General features: G+C 26.0%; 2 protein-coding genes across 3 annotated transcripts; one reads left to right on the plus strand and one right to left on the minus strand.

Moving 5' to 3' along the window:
• Window positions 1–2,904: 2,904 nt before the first annotated feature.
• LOC129957682 (GPI mannosyltransferase 4-like) lies at window positions 2,905–9,852 on the minus strand. Of its 2 annotated transcripts, none has more exons than XM_056070136.1 (2): window positions 6,707–6,854; window positions 2,905–6,118 (listed from the first exon to the last, which is right to left on the minus strand). In XM_056070136.1, exon 2 carries the CDS (start codon window positions 6,009–6,011, stop codon window positions 4,572–4,574), a length of 1,440 nt encoding a protein of 479 aa, XP_055926111.1. In that variant the 5' UTR covers window positions 6,012–6,118; window positions 6,707–6,854; the 3' UTR covers window positions 2,905–4,571. The 2 variants fall into 2 exon arrangements, with proteins under 2 accessions (XP_055926111.1, XP_055926109.1); XM_056070134.1 differs by lacking the exon at window positions 6,707–6,854 and adding an exon at window positions 9,653–9,852 and having other exon boundaries at window positions 2,916–6,118.
• Window positions 9,853–10,217: 365 nt separating this feature from the next.
• Window positions 10,218–14,576, plus strand: LOC129957286 (small nuclear ribonucleoprotein F). Its single transcript, XM_056069548.1, has 3 exons — window positions 10,218–10,302; window positions 13,035–13,160; window positions 14,365–14,576. Exons 1-3 carry the CDS (start codon window positions 10,297–10,299, stop codon window positions 14,494–14,496), a joined length of 264 nt encoding a protein of 87 aa, XP_055925523.1. The 5' UTR covers window positions 10,218–10,296; the 3' UTR covers window positions 14,497–14,576.
• Window positions 14,577–14,911: the final 335 nt, after the last annotated feature.

Raw genomic sequence — 14,911 nt, forward strand, 5'->3', positions numbered from 1 at the left:
TAAAACAATTCATCTATCAACAAGAGCTTAAAATATAACATTGTATGTGTGAATTCTGAATGCAATAGAAATACTAAATTTTAAAATGACCATATTAAGTTTACATACTGCATTAATGTAATGTATTTCTTTATATCCATAAGTATCACCCTTTGAGTAGCCACAATTGATTATTCTTTTCTAAACACAATATGAAGTTCTCAAAAATCAATTTATTAGTTTTATAATTCCCATGTCACATGAGATTTTTGAAACTTAATTAATTGCCATATGACATATGGAAGATTATTAACATATTTATATATTTTAGCAGCAGAACTATTCAGAATGTCAATTAATTAAAAACCAGCATGATCTATCAGCTGATTAAGATGTAATCAGGTAGCACTGACTAAAATCTTATAACACTTTAAGCAAAGGAGAAAAAAAGCCAAATATGTTTTCTACTTCATTAAGACTCTTAGAATACTGAATTTTCCGATTTAAATTGATGATATTTTTATATTGTACTTCCATTATTTTCACAAAAGAATTTAAGGTCATTTCATGAAACTAGTTGCATTTTACACCTAAATAAAATTTCACTGTAATCATAATTGAAATTTATCATTTTTTCCAGTTGAATCTAATTTCTAGATCAGACAATAGAACTTTTCAATTGTGGCTGATTTGAAATTTAATTTTACATAGAATACATGCTTGTATTTGAGTTTTTTAAGCTTAATTTTTCTATTTAATTTATAACTTTTTTTAATAAAGTTATTTTCATTTCTCCTCTTCAATGATTATATTTGTTTGAAAACTGTACAGCATGTAAAAAGAAATTCTGAATGTATTAAGAAGTAATTATATTTTTCACAACACATTTTTACTTATTTGTTCTTTGTTATGTTTGTCATAAAATTCTCAATTTTCTCTCTTAAATTATAATTCCCCTAGATTTTTTTATTTTGTCAATTTTCTTAACTTGTTGGCCTTATAAAATATATAGATTATTTAAAATTGTTAATGCAGTTCTAAATATTAATGATTAACTGCCATGACTAATGTAACTTATCAAATGCTAATTAATGGAAATAATTATTGTTATGTTAGTCACATCATTTTTTACTCTTTAAAATAACTTCATCCTTATAAAATTTCAAAATGTATTGCTAATATATTTTTAAAAATTTAACTTCTTTTGGGAATAACCATGACTTTTTATTCCATCTTTTAAATTTGAGAAGAATGGTGTAGGTAATATATCATTTCCAGGAAAAAAAAGTTGTGAATTCCATTTGAAATTTAGAAATCAATAAAAAAGCAAGTTTACAGAATTCTCAGTTCATTTACAACTTGAAAGATACATTTCAGTTGATCATCCTAATACTGAAATTAGACTATCTGTTGGAGATTGGACTATCTATCTGAAATTGGATCAGCAAGGACTGCTACGGCTCATATTGTGATAATTTTTTTATCCTTTTATAAATGTGCAAATGGGAAAGGAACAATCTAAAAACTCCTTAACCTGATTGTTTGAAATAAATATAATGCCAAGAATATGAAATTAAATTACAGCAATTGTCAATCACAAATTAGAAGATTCACAGAAAAAGAATTAGATTTAGGTGTCAAACAAGTTTATATAAATCAGCAGCCCAAAAGAAAATCAAAAGAAAATATTCTTGAAACCAACTATTTTATTAAACAGCTGATTTTACAATTAACGATGCCCTTAAAGTGTATTCATTCATAGCGTATCTTATCAAAATATTATCAGTGATAATATATAGTGAAATAATATATTTCAGATATGCTGCTGATGAAAATTTAAAAATGAAATTTAATGCAGATATATCTAATCACAGGCTTACTTTTGCCACAATAAAAATGTTCAATCAATAAATCATTGAATTCATTTCAAATCAACAAATCATTGAAAATTCGTTTAGTCAGGACGTACTAAATCAAGTGGAAATTTGCTATTATGCATCAAATATGAAATTCGAAAAGGTATTACTGTCCTCTATAAAAATGAACCCATTTGTATTAAATTAGTAAATATGAGTTCTTCATTTTTAAATATTTTATTACTAATGGTCCAATCATTATGTTAATTACACCACTGAACAAATAAAAAGATTAATAAATAATTATTGTTGATTATTAATCAATCCAAAACTGTTCTTACTCTAAACTTAACATTCTCACATATTTCTACTATTAATTACAGATTTTTTTATTACAAACATTCAGAAATATTTAGTGCAAAATATAGACAATTTTTTATGTGGCAACTCATTTGTTACATTAGTCAGAAAGCTAAAAAATTAAATTAATTTGTTTAAATCATTATCTTTTAAAGTAATTTCTACTGATTAATGTTACATAAAATAAAGGATAAAAGGTTTCCTCCAAGATTACTAAGAATATTTTGACATTTTATAGGTTGTTAAAATTTTTCCAATGTTATATTAGTCACAGTGAAATGATCATTTATACAAAATACTGAATAAAATTCATATGAATTTGTTCATAGTTTCAAAATTCTAGTCAAATTCAATGCAAAACTCTTTTACAAACATTTTCTTTTACTTTCATTTGTGTTACTACTTTTTGTAATAGAAATCTATTTTAATATTTCATAAATTTAATATTTTAGCAATATTGTCTATTATAACTAAAAGAATGCTTCAACAATATTATATTTTTGGATGAAATAATTACTGAAAATTTTATACAATTGATTCTACAAGAATAAATTATCTTCAATTCAATAATCTCTAATATGATCCTGATTAAACATGCAAAAAAAGGGGAAAACCCATTTCTATAATATGTAGCAAATATTAAGATACGAAAAAAAATCAAATATTTTTATTACTCAGATGTTATTTTTGATAACATGATATATATATATATAAATTTTTAGAATATAATAAACAATATCGCATGCAATTGATAAATAAAGATACAATCATATTTTCACTGAAACACTGTATCTTAACAAATAAATTGCTTTAAATGATACAGAAACATATATCAAGTACATTCTGTAATGTTTAATATGAATTGTTTCCCTTTTTTTAAAATACTAAACATATTCTCTGATTAAGTTTTCCCAGTGCTTGAATTTTGCTAGCTAGTCTATGAATGACTTTTGGAGATTTAATTGAGAGGCATATTAAAGCTTGAAGGGCAGAATAGCTGTCTGTCAACAAAAGCAGATTTTTCCCTGTTACTGAAAGTTCATCTAGAGCTTGACAAAGTGCCAAGACTTCAGTTGTAAATATGGAATTGATAGGGTGAATTCTATAGATAAAAGATTGCTTACAAGAGATGCCCACAATAGAAGTGAAAGTTTGGAATTTTTAAGCATTCCATTGCGATTATGAAAAAATCTTGAAATTGTTTGCATATAGTTTTTTCAAAGAGATTCTTGATCATGTAACTAGGAAGAGCTTTACTTTGAAAACTAAAGTCTGAAAGATGAATTTTACAAAAATTGTTTTGGGAGACAATGGGGTCTGGCAAAGCAATAATATGATTTGTGTGTTAAATATAAAATTGCAGTGAAAATAAATTAATAATTTAGGGATCTATTTGTGTAATTTAATCCTCCAAACGACTCAACTAATTTTTTATATTCTTCAATTTTTGCTCTAAATTAGCAAATTGATATTTATTAATGTATTTATTTATGATTTAAATATGAGAAAATTCCAAATTTCATTATTTTGAAAACATAATTCATTCTGAATAAACAGCTATTTTTTGGCATTCTGTTATCACATCAAAATAATTGGCTGATTGGGAAGTTGAAAAATAAAGCTTAAACATTTATAAAACAATTATATGTATATACTAGTTGATTTTGATGATCAATTGGTTTACAAGTATTAAAGTTTGCTAAATATTTAAATTATTTCTTCAGAAAAATCTTTTCAAGATTCAAATTTTCATAAATATATAATTTTACTGAAAATTAATTAATAATTTAGAAAATATTAATTATATAGCAGCTTTTTACAATTGTATAATTATAATTACTTAATAAAAATATTTAAACTAAAATTATTTCAAAGTGCTCATATGTTCTCTGTTAACACATTGCATATGGGTCACAAGATTTCTCATTTTTAGAAGACCGAACATTGCGGGTGTATCACGAGTTATCTCGTTTTCGTTTTTCGGCTGAATCAATGCATAACCAACCACAGGCAAATATTTTTGTTATGCTACAAGGGTAACAAAGCCTTATGCATAACAAATGATTAGCAAAATAACTGAATGCTGACATTCCAAGCATGCGGAAACAATCAGTCAGTACAGCCGGTAGAACTGTGTGGATTGTTTACCGTCCCTTATAAAGTGTTTTATTATTGTACCTTTTGTTATTTTAAAGTTCGTGTTTTAATTTGTAAGGAAACAGCATTTAAAAATACAAAAAATCTTATATAATAAATAGATGTATAAAATATATAGTAACATTTAGGAATACTGCATCCTAGTGCTTGCATGCATGCTTCTAGAGCATTTAAAAATATGCAGGCTCTGACAGCGCGTTGAGCGCCATACACAATGTGTTAAGTTGTATTTACTTTAAATGTTAGAATACAAATGCTAAACACTTTTTTAAACTGATGAATTTTATGCAGTAAAGATGAATTTGTGTAAATTATATCCATAAACTCATTGTATTTTGGTAGATTTTCAGTGCTTAAATGAGGATATATATAATTTCTGTGTTGTAATTTGTATTTTGATTTCAATATATTTAAATTATCAACTGATACACTTACATCATGTGGAACCACAAAATGAATATATCTAGGATCAGACTGAAAAATCATATTATTAATTTGAATTTCAAATTCACCAATATCAATGCCAGCAAAATCATATATTTTAACTTTATTGTATTCTTCAGTTAAACCCAACACATACCTGGGAGGCATGTATGTTTTATAAAATACTAAGGCACAGTTAGAATGATCTAATAGAAATGAGTGAATATATGATAAGGATAAATATACACCACCTTGGTGTAAAAATCCAAAAAATAATATGCTTATAATGTTCTGAAAACACCATAAGTAAACAAATATATATTTCCTGAAAATTCTATTAGAAGAAAAATAGCATTGAAGTAACACAAATGGAAACAATAAAGGAATTAAAAATCGAGGTTCTTGATGTGGTATTAATGATAAGAGAAATAAAGGTGTGGCAAAAGATAAAAGCAAAAACATTTCCAGATTTAAAAAGTTTTGCTTAAAAATTTTAATTAAATACTTAATTAAATATAATATCATTAATACACCATATAATGAAAAAAGAAGAGGAATGTTAACACATATATGTAACCAATATGGATGAAGACCATGAGAATTTAAATTTTTTTTATTTATATTATATAAAATAAAATTTAATGGAGTGACAGTTAAATGTTTTTGTAAATTAAATAATGAAGTATAATGAAATTTATTATAATACAAAGAATCAACAGCAATAAAACTGAAAGTTATGCAAAATATACCAACAACAAAGGAAACAAAATAAAGCACACAGTTTTCAAAATTTCTTCCAAGTTGTAATATAAGGAAAAAGAATAACAAAACTGGAAAAGCAGTAAAGCATACAAAAGTTGGTCTGTTGAAAATTCCAGCAGCAAGTGTAACTCCAAAAAGAAAGCTTAACTTTAAACAAGCTGTATATTTATTTTCATCTGAATTTTCATAATTCTTCTGAATGAACAAAAATTTACATAAAATGAAGATCACATGACTAAAAAATAAAACTTCCAAGCTATTAGAAAATGTTCTAGTAAGATATACTATTGTTACATAAGAAGAGGAAAATAGCAATAAAGGTATTTTATGATCTTTTTTCATTAAAACATATATTTTATAAATCAAATAGTCATTTAGAAATGATAGAAAACACATAATTATCCTTGGCATGACAAGCAAAATATAGGGAAATAAAGAAGTTCCATAGAAACTTTTTAAACCTGTAAATTCCATTAGAAGTGCAGGCAATCCAATAATAAAATATGGAAAGATAATATTTCGAATAGGTTTTTCTTCTGTAAATTCCCATGTTTTATGAATTTTCAGATTTAAAACATCACCTATTAAAAATAAAATAAAAGACATTTAACAATGTATCATTTAAATTTTCATGGGAAAAAAATTATGATTTGTGCATTAAAAAAGAAGCAATAAAGCTTTATGCTAATAAATTCTGAAATTAATAAATAACTTAAGACTAGCAATTTGTTTTTTAAAAAAGAGGTGAAATTTTTAAGTACTTTTTAGTAAAATATTAAATGCTACAGAATATTTAGGAATTAATAAAACACAAATCAAATACTTAAATAATCTAGGATATTGAATTAATATTTTTATACATAATTCACAATATAAAAATTATTATACACTATATATTTCATTTTTAGTCAAATATAATTAATATATATGTATATATTTAAGAATTAAATTAAAAAAACAGCTAAAATCTGTCTTAAAAACATTAAATAAAAGCTAAGTACTTGAAAGTATTTTTAACTAGGCCCTAAAGATATATAGAGAGAATACTATTTTGTCTGATTAATGTTGGAGCATAATTTATATTACAGTTGATAAAAATGCACTGAAGGGAAGTTTAGTTATATTACCATCCATTTATAAAGCAACACTAAGGCTATTTTGGAACGGACCTCGTAATTTTGAATTGCAGTCAGATGACAAAGACGACACCTAAGCTAGTACCCCCATTTCCATACCACACTAACGGGAGGGCGTTTGGCCCTGACAGATTTTCACATGGAACAGCCTTACATGGCGGTTCTTCGATGAAATCGGGTTTTGAACTTGAAACCCTACAAGCCGATACCTTACCACCAGGCCACTGTGGCCTGTGCTAAAGGGAAAAAAAAAATTAAGTAGTTACAATTTTCTAGACTAGATAAAATAACTAAAAAAAATTTCTGATTAATAAGCTAAAGCAGATTTATATATAAATGAATCATGCAAATAGTATTTGGATCAGATTTACTGTATGGTCACCCTTGGCGCGATTTTTTTAGATTGGCGATAAATCTTTCTATATGGCATTTTTTCCGCAGGCAACATTTTCACTATGCTGTTTTCTTTAAATCTCGTTTATACAAAAAAAAAAAAAAAAAAAAAAAAATCGCCATTTTGGCGACTTTTGAAAAAGTCGCCAAGGGTGACCGTACAGTAAATTTTTACCTAGTATTTCATAAAATTGTGCCTCAATACGAAATCGGATTTATTTATATTAAGTTTGGAAGATAATATTTCTATTGAACAAAAATTCCTATCACTCAGTAAAAACTGAAAAATGTTTTGAAATAGCTAATAGCTTGTTTAGAATTGCTATAAATTAAATTGAATGAGAATAATTACAAATAAATTTCATTAATAATAAAAGTGCCAAGCATATAAATTATAAACAAACAAACTTTCATGTGATGAAAAAAAGTATGCATAAAATAATGAACTGCTTACAATTGACATCATTAATAAATGAACTATTCATTAATTGAAGCTGGAATTAATTTATTTCATTAAATGTTTGATTAAGAAATTTCTTTTGCCCCATGTTAATTGGGCTTGAAAATAAATATTTTCAACTAGAGTTACAATTTTGTCAAAGTAATTCAGTTTGACTTCTTAAATCAATAATCATGTAATTACTGCATAGTGTTTGACATTGAATAATTGAACAATCAACTTCTCTACAGTCAAATAATCACACTGAACAGAATCAGATTTCAACTTACATTTTTTATACCTTCAACATCTGTGGCATCCGAAATTGAATTACTTTCTTAACTTTAATTTTTTTTTAAAAATCCCAAATTTTTTAAGTATATTTCTTTTAACAACAATGCATCTCGAAAGTTCTTGTGAAAGCTAACCTTAAGTGAATCTTAAACTTAATATTAAAATAAAAAGACTAACTGCATAATGAGCAATAATTAAAGAAGTTTCTAAGTTTTTCTTAACTGAGTAATGATGTATTTAAAATTGTTTATTAAAAGTTTAAAAATATTTTTGAAAGCTTTAAATAAAATTTTACTAAAGTTGCTGCATTTGATTGATTGTGTCTGAAGAGGAATAAATTTATTTGGGTAGCTTGTGTTGTTCTTGGAGGCCCTATGAAATAACTAAATAACAAATACATTTCGATTTGCTGTCATTACACTCTAAAATGTAATTTCAACAACTTTTGCATATTTTTGTTAATAATCAACTTTATAACTGCTACATTATAATTTTTTAAACAATTTAATTTATTCGAATAATTAACATATATTTATTAGTTGCTAAGTCATACCTTCTGCAATTCTCCATTCCCTGACATTTTTTTTAGGAGAAAAGGAGAATGTAAGGATTGCAAATTCAATGAAAGTGGGGAGGAGTGCCATTTTATATAGGTACACCTTTTTTTTCCCACCAATTCTGACCAAAGAATATTGTTGGGATAGAGCAAACAGTTTTTCTGGGATATCTTTGTGCAAATGAAGGTCTTTATAATAATGCTTCTTGATTCTCTCAAGAAGACTCTGAAGCCATTACACCCAAAATTCTTTGAAGTAGTAGATGCCAATATATAAAGTTCAAAATGCTGTGTGATACCCTGCTATTTGTCTTTCCTTTCTACATTATGTATTGTACTTACATAATAAATGTACTGCTTAAAAGTTTCATATCTAAGATTTTATTGAAAAAATAACAAATATCAGATAGTAAAGGCTGTTAATTTTGAATTACAAATTTGAACATTATACTTGAAACAAAATTCTTTAATAAGATTTAAAAAAAAAAAAAAAACGAATATTTAAAGAAATAACTGAATATTTTATAAACATGAAATAGTGATATTTTCATTTGCTTAGCTTCAAAATACACACACCTATAGCAGGATACTTTTAAGAAATTTAATGGTCCAAGTTATAAGGTTATTATATAACTTTTACTAGTTTTGAATAAGTTGAATGACTTCATATTAAAATGGGAATATATAGATTAAAAATAAAAGGAACTTATATTTTCAATTTTTAAAAATAAAAACTTTTTTCACCATAATTCTTCTAACCTGACTAAAGAATAATCCCTGTTTGCCATACCAGAATTCTTTTAGGTAATCTTTTATCAAATGCAAGTGACTTTTTTAAAATTACAGTCTAGAACTCATTTCTTGTCAATTTTTGCAGACCATTTTTTACTTTCATTTAAATGTATGTTTATTAAAATCTGAATTACAATGTTTAACTGAATGTGATGATTGTAATTGCATGGTAATGAGACGAATCTGCATCGTTTATAATGCGAAAATTATGTCATACTAATTTCAATTATAATTAAAATTAAAGTAAAATAAGATGATGGGATGGTGACAAAGAGGTGACATTTAATATCCATTTCTGCGGTAATTAGAAACCTAACTTAAGTTAACAAACTTCGTCAGACTAATATAAACAAACATTATAAAAAACTAAACTTTAATATACTTGATGACTTATCGCCTTAAGTCCACCACCTGATTTTCCTGTATGGCCAAAGATGGAAATGTTTAGTTTACCACACTTAAGATTCGGAAATAAAATGAAAATACTAATGAAATTGGTTGTTACCATAAACAATCTCTGGCCCCTGAAAATGTTCATCTGGGTGAATATATCCTGTTTGAGGACAACATGCGAGAATAATTCGAAGAGCACATAGAGCATGATAATAATATCCCGTAAATTTCATGAATATGTTTTATTTTGGTTTTTAGTAATTTGAAATAAAGCGCTTCTGTAATTTGCAAAAATTTATTTGTTTGTTTCTTTTTTTTACTCTCATCAATGATTATGTTGCCATTTAAGTTTTACTAAAACAGCTAGCAGGAATTAAAAAATTTTACATTATGATTATGGAATCCAAAATTTTTTTTCGAATAAAAAAATATGCAATTCTTATGCACTTTTTCTTTTTTTTTCAAATCAATAAAGTCTGAGGTCGAACATTTGGTAAATTCTAGTCTTATAGTAATTTGTCAAAGCAAAGAAAATAACTAAAATGTAACAACAAAATTTTATACAGTCCTTATTTAAAATTGTTTATAAAGATAAAATCCATTAAAAAAAACTTTTTACGAATGCTATTACCAAGCCTCATCACTTAAATAAGATTTCAGCTGATGCCATTACCTAGTCATTTCCACAACTTCACACTCAGAAGCGAAATTTGTTCTTGCTTGTCTTTTGTAAAGCTCTAGCACTTGAAGCACGTTATGTCTGTAAGTACAATTTTTTTGTGTTATTTTCATATAATTTACTGTAAATCTATGCTAAATATCTTTAATTTTCATAATTAAATATAAAATTAGTGAATAGTAAGTTGTGGACATCATGTCCCGCATGTACCGGTGACTTTGATAGATACAGTGTTGGAAACGACATCAAAATTTAGATAATTTGAATTGAAATTATTTTTATGTAAATAATATAATACGCATTGCCTAGTCCCCAGAAAGAAAAGTTGAAAAACTATCCTTTTATATTTTATAAATTCTTACTATTTGTATAAATAAAACGTGTAGTAATTATTCTTGATTCATTTGGTTTAAAATGAAATATTACATCTTTCGTTGGCTAAGGATAATAACGAATAAAATACTGAGTAATATAAAGCTAGCTGTTCTATACCTTTCATGAGTAATCTATGATGCGAATGATTCAGAACTTGCATTACTAATTTATATGCTCAGTAGAAATTTGCTAATGTGATGCAATTATATATCGAGTCCAAAATGCTACGTTAATTTCATATCATTAAATGGGAAAGAAAAATTATCTGAATTGTATCTACTTGACCTTGCTTTTGTTTTTGGTTAGAAGTAACATTGTTCATCGCTCGTTTCTTATTCCATGCCAAGTATTAAAAGGCTCATTGTTTTAAGTAATAATGTGAAGTAATCATGATCTGCACTAATAATAAAGATAATATGTGTGTTGACTTTGTATAAAAACAAACTATTTGACCTAGAGGTATAAAATTTGATAAAACTGAAGAACAAGGGACAAATTTTGTACAATGTTAATTTTCTGCTGAAAATTGGTTTCTTAGATATTTAGTGCATGGGTTTTGTTTAAATTTTTTAATAAAGACTATGATAAAGTCACAAAAATTAATTTTTTCAATTTTTGTTATTTGATAATTTCTTGCCAAATGTGGCAATCCTGACTTATGAATATCCAGTATGGGATTTTGATTTTGGCTACAGACGACAGTAAATTTTCATATCTTACAAATTTAAATTGTAAACCAGTTTTGCACTGTTCATATATCCTTAAATTAAAGCAACTTATCTATTAGTTATCTTATTTACTAGTCTTAATTTAGTTTCAGGGTTACCTCATCACCTGAGAAATTGGAAAAAAAACTGGAAATTTAAAAATTGTCTATAAAACATGAAAATGCAGGGAATTTTGAAATTGTCATAGTTTTTTCATCTAAAAATACCAAACTTTTTTTTTATCATATTAAGAATAAAAGATTATTACTAAAGCTCTAAAAACTGAATATTATTCTTAACTGTTCAACTATAGAAGCTTATAACTTTTCTTCATGTTCCCTGTTTCTTAAATGATCTATGAAACAAGGAATTTTTATTTTTCCAAAAATGAGAAAAATATGCCGATATTGGAAAAGGAACTAAAAACTACTAGCTACTGAAGTAAAGCCACTGAAATTGAAAAAAAGCATGATCAGCATAATGCTTTAAAAGAGATACTTTAGACGAATGCTTTATGTATGTATAAAGATTAATACAAAAAAAGAAAAAGAATGAATTTTTAAAGGATGAATCTTGTTTAAATGCACATTTGTTTATTAATACTGTAATATTATGCAAAAAGTATGTGGTTGATTTGTTAGATTTGATACAGTATGCAAAATAGTTCATGTGAGGTGTCTTACAGCTTTAAAAATGCAGGAAAAAAAATCAGGGGATGGTGGTGGTCATGGGGTGAAGAACCCAGCAAATGCAAAGCAATAGTCAATATAATTTTTTCACTTAAATGAGAATTTGTTTTGCCAAATTCTAGGCAGTAATAAAGTTAAATTGTTAAATAAATAATTTATAAATTTTCTGTATGTAAATATAAACATTCATGTAATAACCCATTTCGTGTAATGTTGAATGCCTGAAGGTATTGTTCAAATAATGTTGCTTACTTCCCTTTGATTTTTACATTGATGACATTTAGTGAAGGAAGGGGATACTGTTATTCTGCTTAGGTCAGTCAGAAAGTTAGTTGTATTACTTCATAAAAATTTTTGGTCAAAAGCTATTTTGATGAAACTGTGGCAGCACTTCAGGCATTTATCTTTACCGTGTGACTTAGCAGCTTTCATGAGGCAATATTAGTTTTTCTGATAATCTATCATATACTTTTTTTTAACAGCTGCAAGTGGTGTCCAAATTAAAAATGCATGGAGGGGTTTCATTTTTTTTTTTTTTTTTTGCCAAAAAGGTGTAAATGCACTGAAATTTATTAGTAGTTGCATGAAGTGTATAATTAAAATGTAACTCCACATCAAGCTGTTGTAAAGTTGGCCAAGTGTTTATGAATGGATGTACAGATATTGATGACATTGATCACAAAGGAAGACTATCAACTGCGACAAATTCTGATGTCATTGCTAATGTGAATGAATGCTTTTTGCAAACAGATGCATAACAATAGACAAAATCTCTAATGAACTGGATAGACTGATAGATTTTTAGACTGATCTTCAAATTATGATGGCATATATAAGTGCTGTTCCTGCTTTTCTTATATTTCTTATACATACAAGCTAATTCTTTTTCTAGATTTGAGGGGTAATTCTGGGTTGGTTAGTAAATCTTGTGATATTTATTTAAAAATAACTAGGTTAATTATTACATATATATGTAATTTATTATTCTTCATTCAATCATATCTAATTTTCTGTCTATAATAATGTTTTGTTTTTTCTTTCCAGAACTTGCCTTTAAACCCTAAACCTTACTTAAATAGTTTAACTGGGAAACCAGTTGTAGTGAAATTAAAATGGGGTATGGAATATAAAGGATTTTTGGTGTCTGTAGATGGATATATGAATTTAGAGGTAATTTTATTTTTTTTACATGCAATTAGTTCATATTAACAGTAAATGTTAAAATTAATTTAACATTTACTCTTAATATGGATTGCTCACCATGATGAAATTGTGGTGTAGAAATAGTTTTGTTTCTATATGTACTCTTTTTGATTTATTTATATTTTATTTAGAAATAATAGAATATGTCGATTAAATCATTGTATGATATTCTTTTAAATCAATTTTTTGAAGCTCTTAAAAATGAGACATTCTAAAAAGGAATCATTATAACTTATCTTTGCCAAATTGAAGGCTGACTTCTAATATCTGGCGGATAAATGCATTTGAGTGGAAGAAAAGTTTGAAATGGACAGTTAGTTGCTGAGATATAATAGTTTTAAATATTATAATTAGATATAATTATATAAGATGTAATTATAATAATAATACTGAGATATAATTATTTTAAATATGATTTAGTTGAACTTGTCCAATTATTTTTCTTTCTCATTATTGAGATATTTTCAATTGCATGTTGTGAAGGAGTGAAATGCAGCTCAATCTGTAACCCTTAATTTATGCAGATATCCTTATTTATCAAAATCAGATATGGATATTTTCAATGTTGTCATACAGTTTCTTCATTGCAGTCACCAATTTGTCAAGTCCAGGCACTTCTTAATCTATTTTTGTATTGTTCTTAGTGATTGAATTTCTAATTGGAGTCTTAGAAAGTACAAATGCTGAACAACAAATATAATCAACTAAATATCATGTAAAGCAACATAGCATTTTTCAATTGAAACATGATGCTTTTTTTTAAATCTATAATTGGAATATGTTAGTATTCTTTACTTGTTTAGCAGATCGTTCATGCAGATATAAGATGTGTCAATCAAGTTTTATGCACCTGGGATGTGCTTAGTTAAAAATAGAGGCTACTAATTGTGTTTTTTGTAGATTGAAGCTTAATATTAATATATTCCTCACCTATATCTTCTATTCTTTAAATTCTGTTCGTTTTTTCTTAACTATACCAAAAATAATTTAATCTCAAAGAATCTTTGAGAACATGTTAGATTCATTTGTTCTTTTTTGGAATAAAAGTAAATTCGTCTGGATTTTTAATTATGTAAATATTTGTATATTTTTCTCTTTTAGAATTGTATTGTTTATTGTTTTTAATAGGTTCTTAATGTATATGATTCATAATATTAGGATTTTTTTGTAGCTAGCAAACACTGAAGAATATATTGATGGGAAGAATAAAGGAAATCTTGGAGAAGTATTAATTAGATGCAACAATATTCTTTATATAAGAGGTGTAGAAGAAGAGGAAGAAGACGGTGAGATGAAGGACTAAAATAAACAGCATTTCTCAGTGTATATATATTCATAATACATGTATGTTTGTATAGTTTTTTAATAAACGTTTTTGTATGATTCCTGGTAATCAATTTTTATTCTTAGTAAATAGAATTATTTTGTTGGAAGTATAATTATCATATATTTAATTTTTGTTGGGCATGAAAGTGTAATATATATATATAATATAGAATTGTAAAATTTAGTCGTGTATAAGAATAGTGCAGTTATACATCTTTACTTAAAGGTTAATCTATTGTAAATGCTATAATTAATATAGCATTTATAAATTATAGTTAATTACAGAATATTTAGTGCAATAAGTTTAATATTTTCCATCCTGTGTTCCTCCATAACATAACAACCTGAAAAAAACTTCGATAATTAATATTATAAATCAAAGATCTATAATA

The sequence above is a fragment of the Argiope bruennichi genome, chromosome 11 (assembly GCF_947563725.1).
Source record: "Argiope bruennichi chromosome 11, qqArgBrue1.1, whole genome shotgun sequence".
Lineage (NCBI taxonomy): Eukaryota > Metazoa > Arthropoda > Arachnida > Araneae > Araneidae > Argiope > Argiope bruennichi.

Excerpts from the sequence above, each read along its gene's own strand:
- LOC129957682 (XM_056070134.1), bottom strand. The coding sequence starts at position 9,773 with ATGAAATTTACGGGATATTATTATCATGCTCTATGTGCTCTTCGAATT. Across the intron at positions 6,119-9,652 it reads GGGGCCAGAGATTGTTTATG|GTGATGTTTTAAATCTGAAA; the intron begins GTAACAACCAAT and ends TATTTTTAATAG.
- LOC129957286 (XM_056069548.1), top strand. Across the intron at positions 13,161-14,364 it reads ATGGATATATGAATTTAGAG|CTAGCAAACACTGAAGAATA; the intron begins GTAATTTTATTT and ends ATTTTTTTGTAG.